This window comes from Galeopterus variegatus, unplaced genomic scaffold, assembly GCF_000696425.1.
Source record: "Galeopterus variegatus unplaced genomic scaffold, G_variegatus-3.0.2 Scaffold239, whole genome shotgun sequence".
NCBI lineage: Eukaryota > Metazoa > Chordata > Mammalia > Dermoptera > Cynocephalidae > Galeopterus > Galeopterus variegatus.
The window spans coordinates 724,397-738,674 of NW_007726350.1; the positions used below are offsets into that span (position 1 = coordinate 724,397).

Genomic DNA, 14,278 nt, shown 5'->3' on the forward strand with positions numbered 1-14,278 from the left:
AGTCCATCTCCATGCAGCAGCCAGAGCGTACAGCAGAGCATAGCACTCCCGGTTTAAAAGCATCCAAGGACCTGGCCCCTGCCCACCCCTTTGACCTTGCTAGCTTCCCTCCACTCATACTGGCCTTTAAGTTCTTCAGACACTTAAGCTCATTCCTGACTCCAAGCCCGCATAGGTCCTATTTCCTCTGTCTAGAACACTCTGGCCCCAGATCTCTGCCTGCCTGGCAACTTGTGACGTTCAGTTCACAGTTCACGTGTCAGTTCCTCAGTGAGGCCCCCATATTCCCCACCATTTCTGTCACATTACCCTGCTTGATTTTTCTTTTTTAAAGCCCTGAATGTGGTCAGAAATTACCTTGTTAATTTGTCTACTTGTTTATTCCCTGTCTTTTCTCCACTAGACTGCATGCTCCATGACAGCAGGGATATTTTCCTTTTCACTGCTGAATCTCTGCACCTGGAACGGTACCTACCACACAGTGGTGCTCAGTGAGTAGTTGTTGGATGGATGGAAGGATGGATGGATGAATTGAAGTCAGGAAGCCCTAAGGGGAGAAGCTGAGGGGAAGACGGCCTGGAGCTGACCACAGGAAATGGAGCTGTTTCTCCTAGAACCAACTTTTCCTAAGCCAGGCACTGTGCATAGCGATGGCATAGCAAATGACAGGACTGGGTAGGGTGAAATGGAGCTGGGAGGGCCACTGGCCTGCTCTGGGGATTCAGAGGAGGCTTCTTGCAGAAGCTGGCACTGGAGTTGACTGTTGAGGTGGGTGAGAAGGGCAAGCCAAGCTAAGGGGATGAGCAAGAGCAAAGACACAGGTGTGGAACAGCTTGGGTGGTGCAGGGAAGTCCACGAGTTCCTAGACTGCAAAGTGCGAGGCAGAGCCGGTGGGAGCAGAAGCCAGAGAGGCCAGCTCCTGGAAGGCCTCATGCGCTGTGCTAAGTGGCCTGGCCTCCTGTGTCCTTCGGAGGTGGGAGGCCTTGGAAGTTTGAAATCGAGGTAGTGACTTAGTCAGGTTTTCTTTTATACATATTACTTGGTTGCCCTCTGGAGAACAGATCTAAGGCATTGCTTTGTAAAGCCTCCACGTTAAAATCATCTGGGGAGTTTTTGAAAAGTACTAAATCCAGGTCCCACTGTAGGCTAATTAAGTCATTCTCTGGGGGTAAACCCAGCCAGGCACTGTGGGGTTTTTTTGTTGTTGGTGGTTTTTTTTTTTTAAGTAAACTTTTTATCGAAGCTAACATACACAGAGAAACAAGTACAAATCATTAGTGAACAACTGATAAATTTTGATAAAGTGAACATACCAGCATCCAGATCAAGAAACATAATACTTCCAGGACTCAGAAGCCCCCTTCCCACCACCTTCCGGTACTATTCACCCTCCAGTGAGAGACCACCATACTGACTTCTAACCCCATGTATTAAATTGCTTGATTTTGGAATTTATGTAGATTGTTGCATGTTGTTGAAGTTCGTTTATTCTCACTGCCCTAATATTTGATTGCGTGAATGTGCCACAGTTTATTCATTCTGCTGGTGGTGGACATTTGGGGAGTTTTCGGTTTGGGGCTATTATGAATAGTGCTGCTATAACAATTCTTGCGTGTATCTTTTGGTGGACACGTGTATACCTTTCTGTTGGGGATATACCTAGGAGTGGACTTGTTGGGTCACCGGAAATATATATGTTCGGTGTTACTAGATATGCTAAAGTGTGTTCCAAAGTGGGAGTAGGCACTAATTGTTTTTAAAAGTCCCCAGATAATTCCAATATGCAGCCACAGCTGAGAACTGCTGTTCTAAGAGCTGTAAGTCTGAGGAAGGGAGGCCCGTTAGGAGGCTGGAGTTGTCACCCTACACCTGGGGAGATGCAGATATAAGCTGAGAGTAGGATTTCTGCAGAAGAGGGAGCCAGCAGCAGTGGAGGAATAGGTCTCAGAAAAGAGAAGGAAAAGCTCCTTGAGAAGACAAAAGAAAGCACAGGAAAAGGAAACCATCCACTGGTACTGCTGGTGTTTTCAGCTTTGCTTTTGCAAAGGTCTCTGGAGAAGGAGGCATGAGCTATTAAGAGAGGAGGACAAGAGATGAAATGTGTCTGTTGCCCCAACAGGGCACCCTGGGAACATCAGCCAAAGCCTGCAGACACTATGTCACAGCACTTTAATTATGAGACATGAATTCACTGGTTATGTATGCACTTATCAGGTTGGGGGCTGAGGGAAGGGCGGTGTGTGGCCAGGACACTAGGGGAAGATGTGGAAAACCTTAACTCTAATCCTGTTGGGCCCCTAACTAGCCGGCTGTGTGATGTTGGGTGAATTGCTTCGTGTCTCTGTATTTTAGCTACAGAATGTTCTGGCTAGATGAATTCTCAGATCTGTTCCAGTTCTAACAGCCCATCATTTATTTTATATCACTCTAGGGGTGAAAATCCAGTAAGAAGATGATTTGAAAAGTTGGCGTAGTGCTATAGCTTTGTGTCTGAAATAATTTTGGATGAAAACATTGGACTATATAATTATTTCCCCCAAATTATATAGCACAGAGGAAGAAACTCGTGGATGATTTTAGTCTTGTTTTGCTTTGTTTTTGTTATTTTTAAATTCAGGGTATGGCTGTGGTAATAATGGATGGGGAATCACAGGTAGTCTTGTCTTCCCAATACAGTTCTATAGCAGTGTTCACCTTTTGTTTTCATATCTAAATCCCTCCCACTTGCCTGTATGAAGTAAGAGCCTCACCTGGGTGAATAGGAAGAACTACTGAGCTGCCTTGGAAGAGAAGGCAAGAACTATATTGTTAATTCACACAGAAAGAGACCAATGGACTCTCATGTTCGAATCATCAATATGGCATTGAGCCCTAGAAGATTCCTGGAGGTTCCCCACTTTGAGCACGCTTGGAGGACCCTGATGGAAAAGCTGGGAAGGAAAGGCCAAGGGCTTAGCTCTCCTGGCTTTTCTTGGAATCTGTGGATTCCCCCAAGGTCTTAGGGGAAAATGGGACAGGGAATAGATAGATACCTATTCACTGGGGAGATTTTTAAAAAGAATGAAGTCACATGGCTCAGCCACTGAAGGACAACGAGACTTCAAAACAAAATCCACAAAGAAACATAACTAGGCTCAGGAATTATAGTGTGCAAACTTTGATCTAAAAAATTACTGTGGGGGTGGGGAAGGCTGGGAGGGAACTCAACGATATTTTGATTGTGATTCAGAGTCCTGGGCTGAAAGAGTATGATGGAAGTTTCAGGAACAGGCAGGTATGTGGTATCAACAGGAGGAAGACCCCAGGACAACAGAAGTAGAGGAAAGCTGAGTCTGCAGTTAAACAGGCCGATGATGAAACCTGCTGACACGCTGTTCTGCAAAGAAGAGGTCGTTAGCGAGACGGAGGTGGTGTAGCCAAGGGGAAAGTCAACACCGTGAGTCAGCCGAGCAAGACCCTGGGCACGCTGGGCGAGCTGGCAGGGGTGGGCATCTGCACAGCGGTGGTTGGCAGAGACACCATGGCCCCGAAACTGCGGTAAAAGCAGCAGGAGTGTAGATTGTTTAGTTGTCATGGGAGAAACGAGGGAACACGCAGGTCGGGGTGGGGATTGGGTTATCCACCAAGCCTAGATCAAAAGAAGCCTTTCTGGGAAGTCATTTCATTTGCTCTGCACAAGAGGATCCAGCTGTTGCGGGTGACCAGCCAAGCCCTGTGCAAACACAGCTGATCGTTTAGTAGCGAAAAGGGTAGGGGTGAGGCATAAGGCCAGATGTTCCTGTGGCCCCTGTGCTGCATGTTCATTTCATAAGGTCCCCTTCCACCACATCAGAAAGGACTGAAATAGGTGGCAGGCTGGGAAAACAGGCTGTGTGCATCTTTACTTTTTTTTTTTTTCTTTTCCTGAAAGGAGAGGAAATTGAGAAGGGACTGAGAGTGGGGTGGGAGCTGCATCTTTACTTTTGCTGTTTAAAGAAATAATGGTTGGGAATGTGTTGAGACTGGAGTGTTGGAAGGTATTGGAGCTGACATTTGTTGAATGCTAATTATTCTGGGTTCTGCATATACAGTATCTCAATTTTCTGAGATCTGTGTCGTTTTCAATGTTACAGATGTTCATACAGATGGTCAGAGAGATCATTTGCTCAGGGTCACACAGTAAGTGGCTGAAGCTTATATTTTGATGCAGTCTATCTGTTTACAAAGTTACTCCCTCCAGTATGTTTCCACAGGGTGGTATGTGGGTGTATAAAGTTGAATACACACACATGTAAAGTGTACTGCCATTTCGAGCTTTGGGGAGAAAGGAGCCTTGTCAGCTAGTAGGTTTGTCACTGTGGGACTTAGAGTCAATATCCTTAGATTGCCCCCTTTGACACAAGCCCATCAGGCCCTCAGCCACTCACCATGTTGTTCCAGAGTGCAATGGCCATCTGGGCATGACCACGTTCTGAGAAGTAGAAACAGTCCTTGGAGAAGAAGGTGAGGTCAGCAGTCCCTTTCTGTGACCGAGGACAAGGAAATTACCATCCAGGGAGAAGGCACTGCTCTCTGCCCCTCTCCTCCCAGAAGGTACCCAGGGCATGCCTCCTTTCAGCCTCTCAACATTGCTGCCCACTGGCTCAGATATTGCTGGAAAAACTCCCAGATTTTGGATTTTCTTTTTAACAGACATGAATTGTAGCTGTCCACAGACACAATCCATCCCTTCAGCACCCCTGGCGTAATAGTTGAAAATCAGTATTTTTAGGAAGCTTTCCATTCTACCCCAATCCAGCAAATATCAGGTCCATGCCTGGGGAGTTTGGTCACTATTGATTTTCTACTTTTCTTTCCAAGTACATCTAAATTCCAATCATGCCAGGAAAAAAAAAAAAGAAAGAAAGAAAAAAAGGAAAAGAAATAAAAGCAGAAAAAGCAACCCTTGGGAGTCCTCTTGGAGAGAGATGGTCAAGAAAAAGCCCACTTACAGAAGGAAATACATTCATCGCCAAAGACAATGCCTCCCCACACGAGGCATCCAGAAATCCCCACAGCTCACCTCATTCAGCGGGAGGAGAGTGTTTCGGAAGAAAGGCTGCACGACAACGGCAAAGTCCTCGCGCTGCAGGTACTGGCGCCAGTAGGAGAACCTGGAGATGGCACTCTGGGGATGGGAGGAGGTTGCTCAGCCCTCGTGGCAAGGCTGGCAGACAGGGTCTATTCCTGTGGCCTTGGGCAGCTGTGGGGGGGGGGAACCCACCCTGGACAAAGGTGACTTAAAGGAGTCACTTTTATACGATACAAACATTCCTGAATTCTGCACCTTTTGTGAGCACCTGCATTTTCAGGCTCTACGCTGGTCCTCAGGACCAGAGGTGAGCTGAATCTAGTGGTCCCTGGTTGGAGAAGCTCCCCATCTGCAGGGCTCCACCAGCTCATTGTGAAACCTCTGCAGGGCTGGACCTGAGCCACTGACCAGGCTTCCTGGACCAAAGGCCACCCCAGCTCTCACTGCATGAAAAGGTTGATTAAAACATGGGCTCCATCCAGTTCACATACAGCTCACATGGGGAGCATCTCAACACTGGCTCCCCCAAATGCCTGTGAACTTTGGGGGATGAGAGTCCACAGTCATTAGATTTTTTAAGTGCCAAAAAAGGGAATGTAAAAGGAATAGACTAGATGTACTTATCCTCAAGGAGTTTATCACCTGTTTGGAAAAATGGGACAAGATGTAAAAACATTAGAACCAGAGAAGGCTTTAAAGTCCATCGACTGCAGGCTGAGTTTGGTATGGGGAGATATCTGAGAGTGAAGTTTACTCAGGGGAAGCTTCTTCGAGGAGGAAGGAAGACTTGCCTCATGAATGAAGATGGATCAGTTTCCAGAAAGGCTCAGGGTGGGCATGTCCAGCGAGGGAAAGACGGGAGCAGACAGGACGGGGGTGGGAAGAATTTGAGGTGGGGGTAAGTAGGGTGNGGATTTTCTTTTTAACAGACATGAATTGTAGCTGTCCACAGACACAATCCATCCCTTCAGCACCCCTGGCGTAATAGTTGAAAATCAGTATTTTTAGGAAGCTTTCCATTCTACCCCAATCCAGCAAATATCAGGTCCATGCCTGGGGAGTTTGGTCACTATTGATTTTCTACTTTTCTTTCCAAGTACATCTAAATTCCAATCATGCCAGGAAAAAAAAAAAAGAAAGAAAGAAAAAAAGGAAAAGAAATAAAAGCAGAAAAAGCAACCCTTGGGAGTCCTCTTGGAGAGAGATGGTCAAGAAAAAGCCCACTTACAGAAGGAAATACATTCATCGCCAAAGACAATGCCTCCCCACACGAGGCATCCAGAAATCCCCACAGCTCACCTCATTCAGCGGGAGGAGAGTGTTTCGGAAGAAAGGCTGCACGACAACGGCAAAGTCCTCGCGCTGCAGGTACTGGCGCCAGTAGGAGAACCTGGAGATGGCACTCTGGGGATGGGAGGAGGTTGCTCAGCCCTCGTGGCAAGGCTGGCAGACAGGGTCTATTCCTGTGGCCTTGGGCAGCTGTGGGGGGGGGGAACCCACCCTGGACAAAGGTGACTTAAAGGAGTCACTTTTATACGATACAAACATTCCTGAATTCTGCACCTTTTGTGAGCACCTGCATTTTCAGGCTCTACGCTGGTCCTCAGGACCAGAGGTGAGCTGAATCTAGTGGTCCCTGGTTGGAGAAGCTCCCCATCTGCAGGGCTCCACCAGCTCATTGTGAAACCTCTGCAGGGCTGGACCTGAGCCACTGACCAGGCTTCCTGGACCAAAGGCCACCCCAGCTCTCACTGCATGAAAAGGTTGATTAAAACATGGGCTCCATCCAGTTCACATACAGCTCACATGGGGAGCACAGGGCTCCACCAGCTCATTGTGAAACCTCTGCAGGGCTGGACCTGAGCCACTGACCAGGCTGCCTGGACCAAAGGCCACCCCAGCTCTCACTGCATGAAAAGGTTGATTAAAACATGGGCTCCATCCAGTTCACATCCAGCTCACATGGGGAGCTTCTCAACACTGGCTCCCCCAAATGCCTGTGAACTTTGGGGGATGAGAGTCCACAGTCATTAGATTTTTTAAGTGCCAAAAAAGGGAATGTAAAAGGAATAGACTAGATGTACTTATCCTCAAGGAGTTTATCACCTGTTTGGAAAAATGGGACAAGATGTAAAAACATTAGAACCAGAGAAGGCTTTAAAGTCCATCGACTGCAGGCTGAGTTTGGTATGGGGAGATATCTGAGAGTGAAGTTTACTCAGGGGAAGCTTCTTCGAGGAGGAAGGAAGACTTGCCTCATGAATGAAGATGGATCAGTTTCCAGAAAGGCTCAGGGTGGGCATGTCCAGCGAGGGAAAGACGGGAGCAGACAGGACGGGGGTGGGAAGAATTTGAGGTGGGGGTAAGTAGGGTGGGGCCAAGCCTAATGTTCTTAAGGAGGGGAGGGCGGAGTGGAGTAGAAAGGAGGGAAGCAGGGAGGCCAGGGCAGTGACCGCCATCCCTCTCCTCCTTGGGTAGAGGTGGTGCCCATAATGCTCGGTTCTGGGTGGGGGCTGGACCTACCACATGGAGTCTACTCTGGGAGCCCAGTGCTGCTCACAAGTGCTGCTCACAAGTGCTGCTCAGGCCTGAGCTGGGGCTGGGAGGTGGGGACTCTCCCAGCTCCCACTTTGGGATTTCTCGCTCCCCTCCGTCCCTGGTCTTGGTGTTCAGTTCGCCTGGATAAGTATTTCAGGGGCTGTGATCTGCCTTTTAGGGAGTGGCTGGCTCTCAGTCAACCCCTGCTGAACACCTGATTTGATTTCCGAGTCCTTGCTCAGGGAGCACAGGGGCCTCCTGGCTGGCCGGGCAGGAAGAGGAGGGCTGTGGGCTCACCTGAAAGTTCCAGTTCACTTTCTTCAGTTCCAACATCTCTGGGGAGTTTTGAGAGTGTTTGAGGCAAGAGCATTCACTCCTGGAAGACAAGGAACCTTGTGTCGAGGCTCCCTGGGGTGGCTGGGCTCTGTCCTCCTGGGAGGCTGACTGTCACAGAGGAAGCAGCTCCCCACAGGGACCTGCAGCCCGTGCTGCCTCACATGGGGTAGGGGCAGAGAGCGACACACAAGACCCCCCAGAACACACCCCTAGCTGACTCCTGGACCCAGGTCACAGAACCATAGTGCAGGGCATGAGGTCTGGAAGGTGCTCACTTAGAGAGAAGCAGAAGAGCCGGTCCCTGATGTTGGGTCTCGCTGCAGAGAGGCTGCCCACTCCCCTTGCCCTTGTCCACTCCTTCCCAAGCCTGTGGCCCCTGAGATCTCTCCAGAGAACGATTGTCTTTTGGTTTGGAATCACTCTTGTTCCAGAGGCCTCTCAGCTCTAGTTCTAACTGCATAGGACTCTTCCTTAGGGCTCCAGCCCACTGGGAAGCTGGGGAGGGTCAACCAGCTTGAAACACCTCTGACAAGGTGGAACACAACACCAGCAGACTCTGGAGGAACCATCTCGATCCCCCAACCACTGGCCACTCCAGCTGGGGGCAGGGTTCCCAGAGAGCATGGGAACCAGCTGGTCACCTTCACTGCAAATCTACTCGACTCCAGATAGGACTCCTCAGCTCCCTGCAGAATCTTCTCCCCCACAGCAATAGTCATACAAACTCTGGGAGCCCCTCTGGCCTCAGCTTTAATGAATTCTAGCCCCCAACAGGAATTCTTGTCTTGCCTGCCAGTGCCTTGCCTGTAAGCCCAGATTTCAAGGACAGATCCTATCAAAGACAGAATAAAAACTACTGTTTCCTGAGAGTCTCAGGTGGACCAGTCACCTTCCACGCATTTATTTCTCAGCTTCCCATCCACCCTGTGAGGAAGGTATCCCCATTTTACAGGTGAAGAGTAAGAAGCCCACAGAGATTATATGGTGTGTTCAAGGTGCCATAGCTCCTAAATGGCAGAGCCAGGACTTGAGGCCAGCTGTATCTGTCTTGAAAGCTCACTGCCCTATGCGGCCTCTCAACAGGGAGCAACTTGCCAATGTTGGACTTTGGAATCATAGACAATGTCAGGGAGCTTTAAGAATAATTTGGTGTGTCTCTCTGACTTTACAGAAAAGCAAACTGGGGTCCAGAGAGATGAAGGGGCTTGCATACAGTAGGCATCCAATAATGCAGAGGCACTTCCAAATGGTTTTCCAAGCCCTGGGGTAATTGCTCATGTCTGCCTTCTGGACAGGCCTGCCTGGCTCTGCCTGTACTGGTCTCCTCCTTTGGCGTCTGTGAGCCCTCCTCTCCCCAGGTGCCCTTGCCCATAGTCCGTGACCCATCCACTTACTGAGTTGCCAGCACAACACAGTTCCCTCTCTGACCCTGGTGCAGGACAGCCATATCCATGACCTCCACCACATTGACGAACACCCTTGGAAGCTGTGGACAGCAGAGAGGTGGGCTTCCTTAGTCCCCAGGCAGTTCTGGGAAAAGGGCACTGGCCACTGCAGGAAGGAGCCTGGGGATCATCTATAATCTACCTTGCCCCTCCCCAGTTTTACCAATGAAGAAACTGAGGCCTAGAGAGGGGAATGTAACTTGTATTATCTCACTGAATCTTCTTTAGTGCTCCCACTTCACAGATAGAGAAGCTGAGACACAGAGCAGTCACTTGCCCAAAGTCATGTTGCTAGTAAGCCACAGTGCCCAGCTGAAAACCAAGGCCAACTGGCTCCAGAGGCAAGCTCTCTGCTGCTGCACAGTCTGGTTAGAATTTCCTCTGCAAAGGAGCTTGGAGCTGCCTGCCTCCCATGCCATCCAGGTTACCACTCATGGCAGTCTCTGCTCAATGTGCATCTAACTGAACAAAACCTGCCTTGATGCACCCAGGGAGGGAACCCCCCAGTGAGGGAGCAGACAGGCAAGTTGCTGGGAGGACCCGGGAACGTGTAGTTGCTCTTTCCTACCTTCTCATAGAGGATGTCCAGGGCCTTTTCGATGTGCTTTATATACTCCCTGGCTGGGTAGGTCACCTGTGAAGAAAAAAGGGGCTCGCTTCAGACACTGGCTTCCACTCTGAGAAGAGAACAAGAGCACAGGAGAGCCCTGGGGCTTGGGCTGATGGCAGAGTAGGTACAGAGGTGGTTCTGGCCAGGCTGGGAAGCACAGTCCTTATTGCTGATTGACACAGAGTCTCTTGTAAGAAGCTATCCCTGACTCCTCCAAGACACCATGAACAGTCCCCACCCCCACCACACATCTCAAACCCAAAGGCAGACTGATGGGGCGGGGCCTGGCAACTTCTCCAGCCACTTTCAGTGCCCCTGACGACCACACTCTTTCCTCTGGGCTCTGGTCCGTGCTGGTCCCACTGTCTGGAACCCTTGGCTCTCCTGTATCCCCCTAACTTCTACTATTCCTTATGACTCAGCCAAGGGTCTCTTCCTCTGACCCATCTCCCCGACACGAGGCTGATTTAGAGGTGTCCCATAGCATCCTGGGTGATGCGTATAAGGTAGATAGTAGATGCTCACTAAATGCTTGCTGACAGAATCTTGGGGCTTTATAGTGTGAGGAAGACAAGCATATGTTTTTGGATATGGCTCTGAGCTCCTTAGGAGGTTTCAGGAGACTGATACCCGAGGGTGGGTGGTGTCTGGACGCTGTCATACTAAACACAGAAGAATGCAAGTGTGCAGGAGCTGAGGCGCCCAGGAAGCAGCACCAAACACTCCTGTAGGAGGCGAGAGCTCAGGCAGCCTGTTAACTTTTGAGACAAAGTGCTGAGGCCAGGTGAGATTATGTGTGCTCAGTGCTGTGTGCTGGGTGCAGAAAAGTGCTCCACAGATACCCGATCTCTGATGAGTTCCTGCCCACAGCCACCTGAATGGGTGCTGGGAGTTGGGGTTGGGTGGGGGAGTGAGCAAGAAGACAGTCCATGCTGAAGAGTTAAAACAGGAGAGGGACTGTGGGGGTCCAAGGGTTTCTGTCCCCACCCCTACCCCCTGTCCTTTCACACCTTTCACAAAAAGATGCTCTCAGATGTATAAACCTGACTTCGCATGGGGAGCTAGTACAGGGCATTTCCCTACACCAAGTGTCTGCAGGCAGTTCTGGGATCACTTCTGGTTTCCAGGCATCCCCGGCGTCGAGGCCACAGCAATATTTAAATCCTCATGGGGTTGGGTCGCTTCTGCATCTAATGTGTGGGCGATGTGGGGAAGGATAATTCTCAACAAGACTTTGCTCGTTGGTCCCCACGAGCCATGAGGAGTGACAAATGCCTTCTTCTCCCCACCCCACGTGACTGTCAAACATTCTACCAGAACCTCTGAGTGAGGGCAGCTGCCTTTTTCTCGCCAAATCAAATATAGGATGTCCTCAACTTAGAACAAGTTGTATTCCAAAAGTTATAACTTAAAATTTGTAAGTCTGGACAAATTCCCCGTGGAAACATTAGGAATGAGGCTGGGGTCCAGGGCCAGCTGGCTGAGGTTGGTTAACTTGTGACATCCTGGAGGGCAGCAAGCCACACTATCAGGACTAGTTCAATTTTATCCAACCCCATATATAACATTGTTTCATCTTCCCCTCCCCCCTCAAAAACTAAAACAAACAGGGCAGGGACTCCAGGCAAGCCTGGGTGGGAATTGCTAGTTACCTAGCTGGAATATGTGTGTGTGTGTGTGTGTGTGTGTGTGTGTGTGAGTGTGTATATGTGTGAGTGTGTGTGAGTGTGTGCGTGGGAGAGGTGGCCTCTTCAGCAGGGCCCAAAGAGCAGGTCCATCTAGACCTTCTGCTGGAATCGGGGAACCACCGTGGCTGCTTTCCCAGGGGCCGTTCAGGCAGTAGAAAAGGCCAGGCCCTCACCCAGCATGTGTGAGTCAGACGCATGGGACTCCCATGAGGGAGAAGCATGGGTGGAGGCCAGGGCCTGAGCAAAGACAGGACAGAGGTCAGCAAATTCCTTCCCAGCTCCCCCATGGGGTTGGTCAGGGGCCTACCCGATTCTCGCAGTAATGACACAAGTCGTTGCCCCCAATGAAGAGTGTGACCAGCTTCCAGTCTTTCTGCAGGTTGATTTTCTGAGGGGACAGAAGATCCTGAGTTCAGGCCTTGGTGGGGGGCACGTGCAGGTGGTGCCTACCAGGCTAGCCAGCCAGCCCCCTCCCTGGTGCCTTTCACCCTCTTTGTGGATTTCAATGGAGAGAAGATGCACAGTGGGGCCCCCAACCCTGAACTTGGTGCCTCAGGAGAGAAGCTCGACAGGAATGTGTGTCTGCTCACACAGCAGTGAAAGGCTGTTTTCCCCCTGAAATCATCTAAAGAAAGCTGCAGCCCGCCGAGAAATAGAGAGTGGATGGTTCCACACTTCCCTGAGCCCATGAAAGGCCAAGCGAATAAACAACCCCTGAAATGCGATCTAAAGACCTTGGAAAGAGCTGGGGGCAAAGATACGGTTGGAGGCAGAAGCCCAGTGCTGCGTCCTGGAAGAGCTCTTAGGCGCTGAGTCCGAGAAGGGGAATCTGGAGGAAGAGCCCAGCATGGACTGAGAGGTGGGGTGGGGGCTGGGGAGGCCCCCACAAGAGCTGGTTTCCCACTCAGCCACCACCATAATAGGAGTCCTGCCAGGAGCTTAATTCCGAGGCATAAACCCAGTGCATTAAAAAGAAAAAGTGCTGGTGAGAAGTTTCAGAGGGGCAGGGTGAGTGGGAAGGAGGAAAGATTGGACTGGAATCAGCAGCCTATTTTTAGAACCTTGTGTTTACATAATAGGGCTCTGAGAAGCCAACTCTTGGTTAAAGCAGGAAGCTGCCAGAGGCCAAGGCTGAGATCTCAGCCAACTCTCTGCTCCACCTCGCCCTACTGCAGCCGGGCCTAGGGGTGGATATGCCTGGGACAAGAGGGCAAGCAAAGCGGGAGCCTCTGTGGGGAGGCCTGCTCCTTAGGGGTCCGTGTGGTCTTTCTTAGGCGCAAGCCCAGAACAGGAGTTGCTATGGCACAGAGGGGGTTCTTATAGGGCTGTGTTACTCTCCCCAGCCAACTGGGCACATTTCAGGGGTGGCCTGGGTCCTGTACTCACGGGGCTGTTTTTCATTAGCGTCACCAGGTTCTGGGCCTGGACTGGCATGTCCCTAGTCAGAGAGAAGAGAAGGGGGTGTTAGAGCTGGCTCAGGAGCAAGGGCTCAAGCCATGGGATTTTGGCCTAGGAGGAGAGGTGCTTCAGAACGAATAATGTTATACAAAGTTTGTTCCTTCAGAATGTATCGAAAGGCTTTCCATTCTTAAGAAATCTCAGCCTAGTAATAACCAAAGGCCTGCCATGGGCCTCGGGGCCACATTGGTCCAGCCCTCCTTCAGCAGGGCTAAAGGGGGCCACTTGGGTTGGGATCTGGTCAACCTTCCCACCGGGGATCTCCCCTTACATTTCATCAGGCTTTTTCATTGCAAGTGGAGCCCGTTCATTTCTTATTCGGTTGCCTATTTTAAGAATAACCTTTTGTATATTTGAACAAAGTCACAGCCCTAAATTATCCCTCAACTTTCTCCTTTCCAGGCTTAATGACTCCTTTAATCTTTACTTCTGAGCCCCACTCTCTGCTCTTTAGTCCTTTCGTTTTTCTTCTCTGTAGTTACTCCAGATTTCTCTATCAGTCCCCTTCTTTGCTTTTTATTTACTTATTTATTTTTGCCCTTCCAACAAAATAGGATGGGGGAGACAAATATGATCTCCTTTCATCCCCCACGTGTCTGCCATAAATAAAATGATGCCATTGGGTGTTCTGGATAAGAGATATGTACGTCGATGGAATAGTACTCAGCAATAAAAAGGAATGAACTATCGATATAACCAACAACATGGATGAATCTCAAATTAATTTTGCTAGATGAGAAAAGACATGAAAAAAGAGTGCCTATTCTTTGCTTTCATTTATATAAAATTCTAGAAAAATCAAATTAATTTATAGTGACAGAAAGCAGGTCAGTGGTTGCCTGGGGAGTGGGTAGAGACCAGAAGGGGTGGGAGGGAGAGATTACGAAGAGCATGAGAAGACTCCTGTGGGTGATGGACATGCTTGTTATCTTGATTGTGGGGATGGTCTCACAGGTATACACATGTGTTGAATTTATCAGATCGTATACTTTTCATATGTGCAGTTTATTGTGTGTCAATTTTACCTCAATAATGTTGTTTTTTCTTTTTTAGAAAAAGATATGTATATGAGAAGTTAAGTCAACAAAAGGGATACTCGGGCCGGCCCGTGGCTCACTCGGGAGAGTGCGGTGCTGATAACACCAAGGCCCCG

At 49.6% G+C, this 14,278-nt stretch overlaps 1 protein-coding gene across 1 annotated transcript in view; it reads right to left on the reverse strand.

The window, feature by feature from the left end:
• Positions 1–14,278, reverse strand: part of PLB1 (phospholipase B1) — a 99,928-nt gene that overhangs the window by 4,747 nt on the left and 80,903 nt on the right. The window contains exons 40-46 of the mRNA XM_008566409.1: positions 13,054–13,105; positions 11,975–12,055; positions 9,938–10,003; positions 9,319–9,410; positions 7,886–7,964; positions 6,350–6,454; positions 4,407–4,502 (exon numbers count right to left, since the gene is read on the reverse strand). Of these exons, the coding sequence (XP_008564631.1) occupies positions 4,407–4,502; positions 6,350–6,454; positions 7,886–7,964; positions 9,319–9,410; positions 9,938–10,003; positions 11,975–12,055; positions 13,054–13,105 (571 nt within the window). The remainder of the gene's footprint in view (positions 1–4,406; positions 4,503–6,349; positions 6,455–7,885; positions 7,965–9,318; positions 9,411–9,937; positions 10,004–11,974; positions 12,056–13,053; positions 13,106–14,278) is intronic.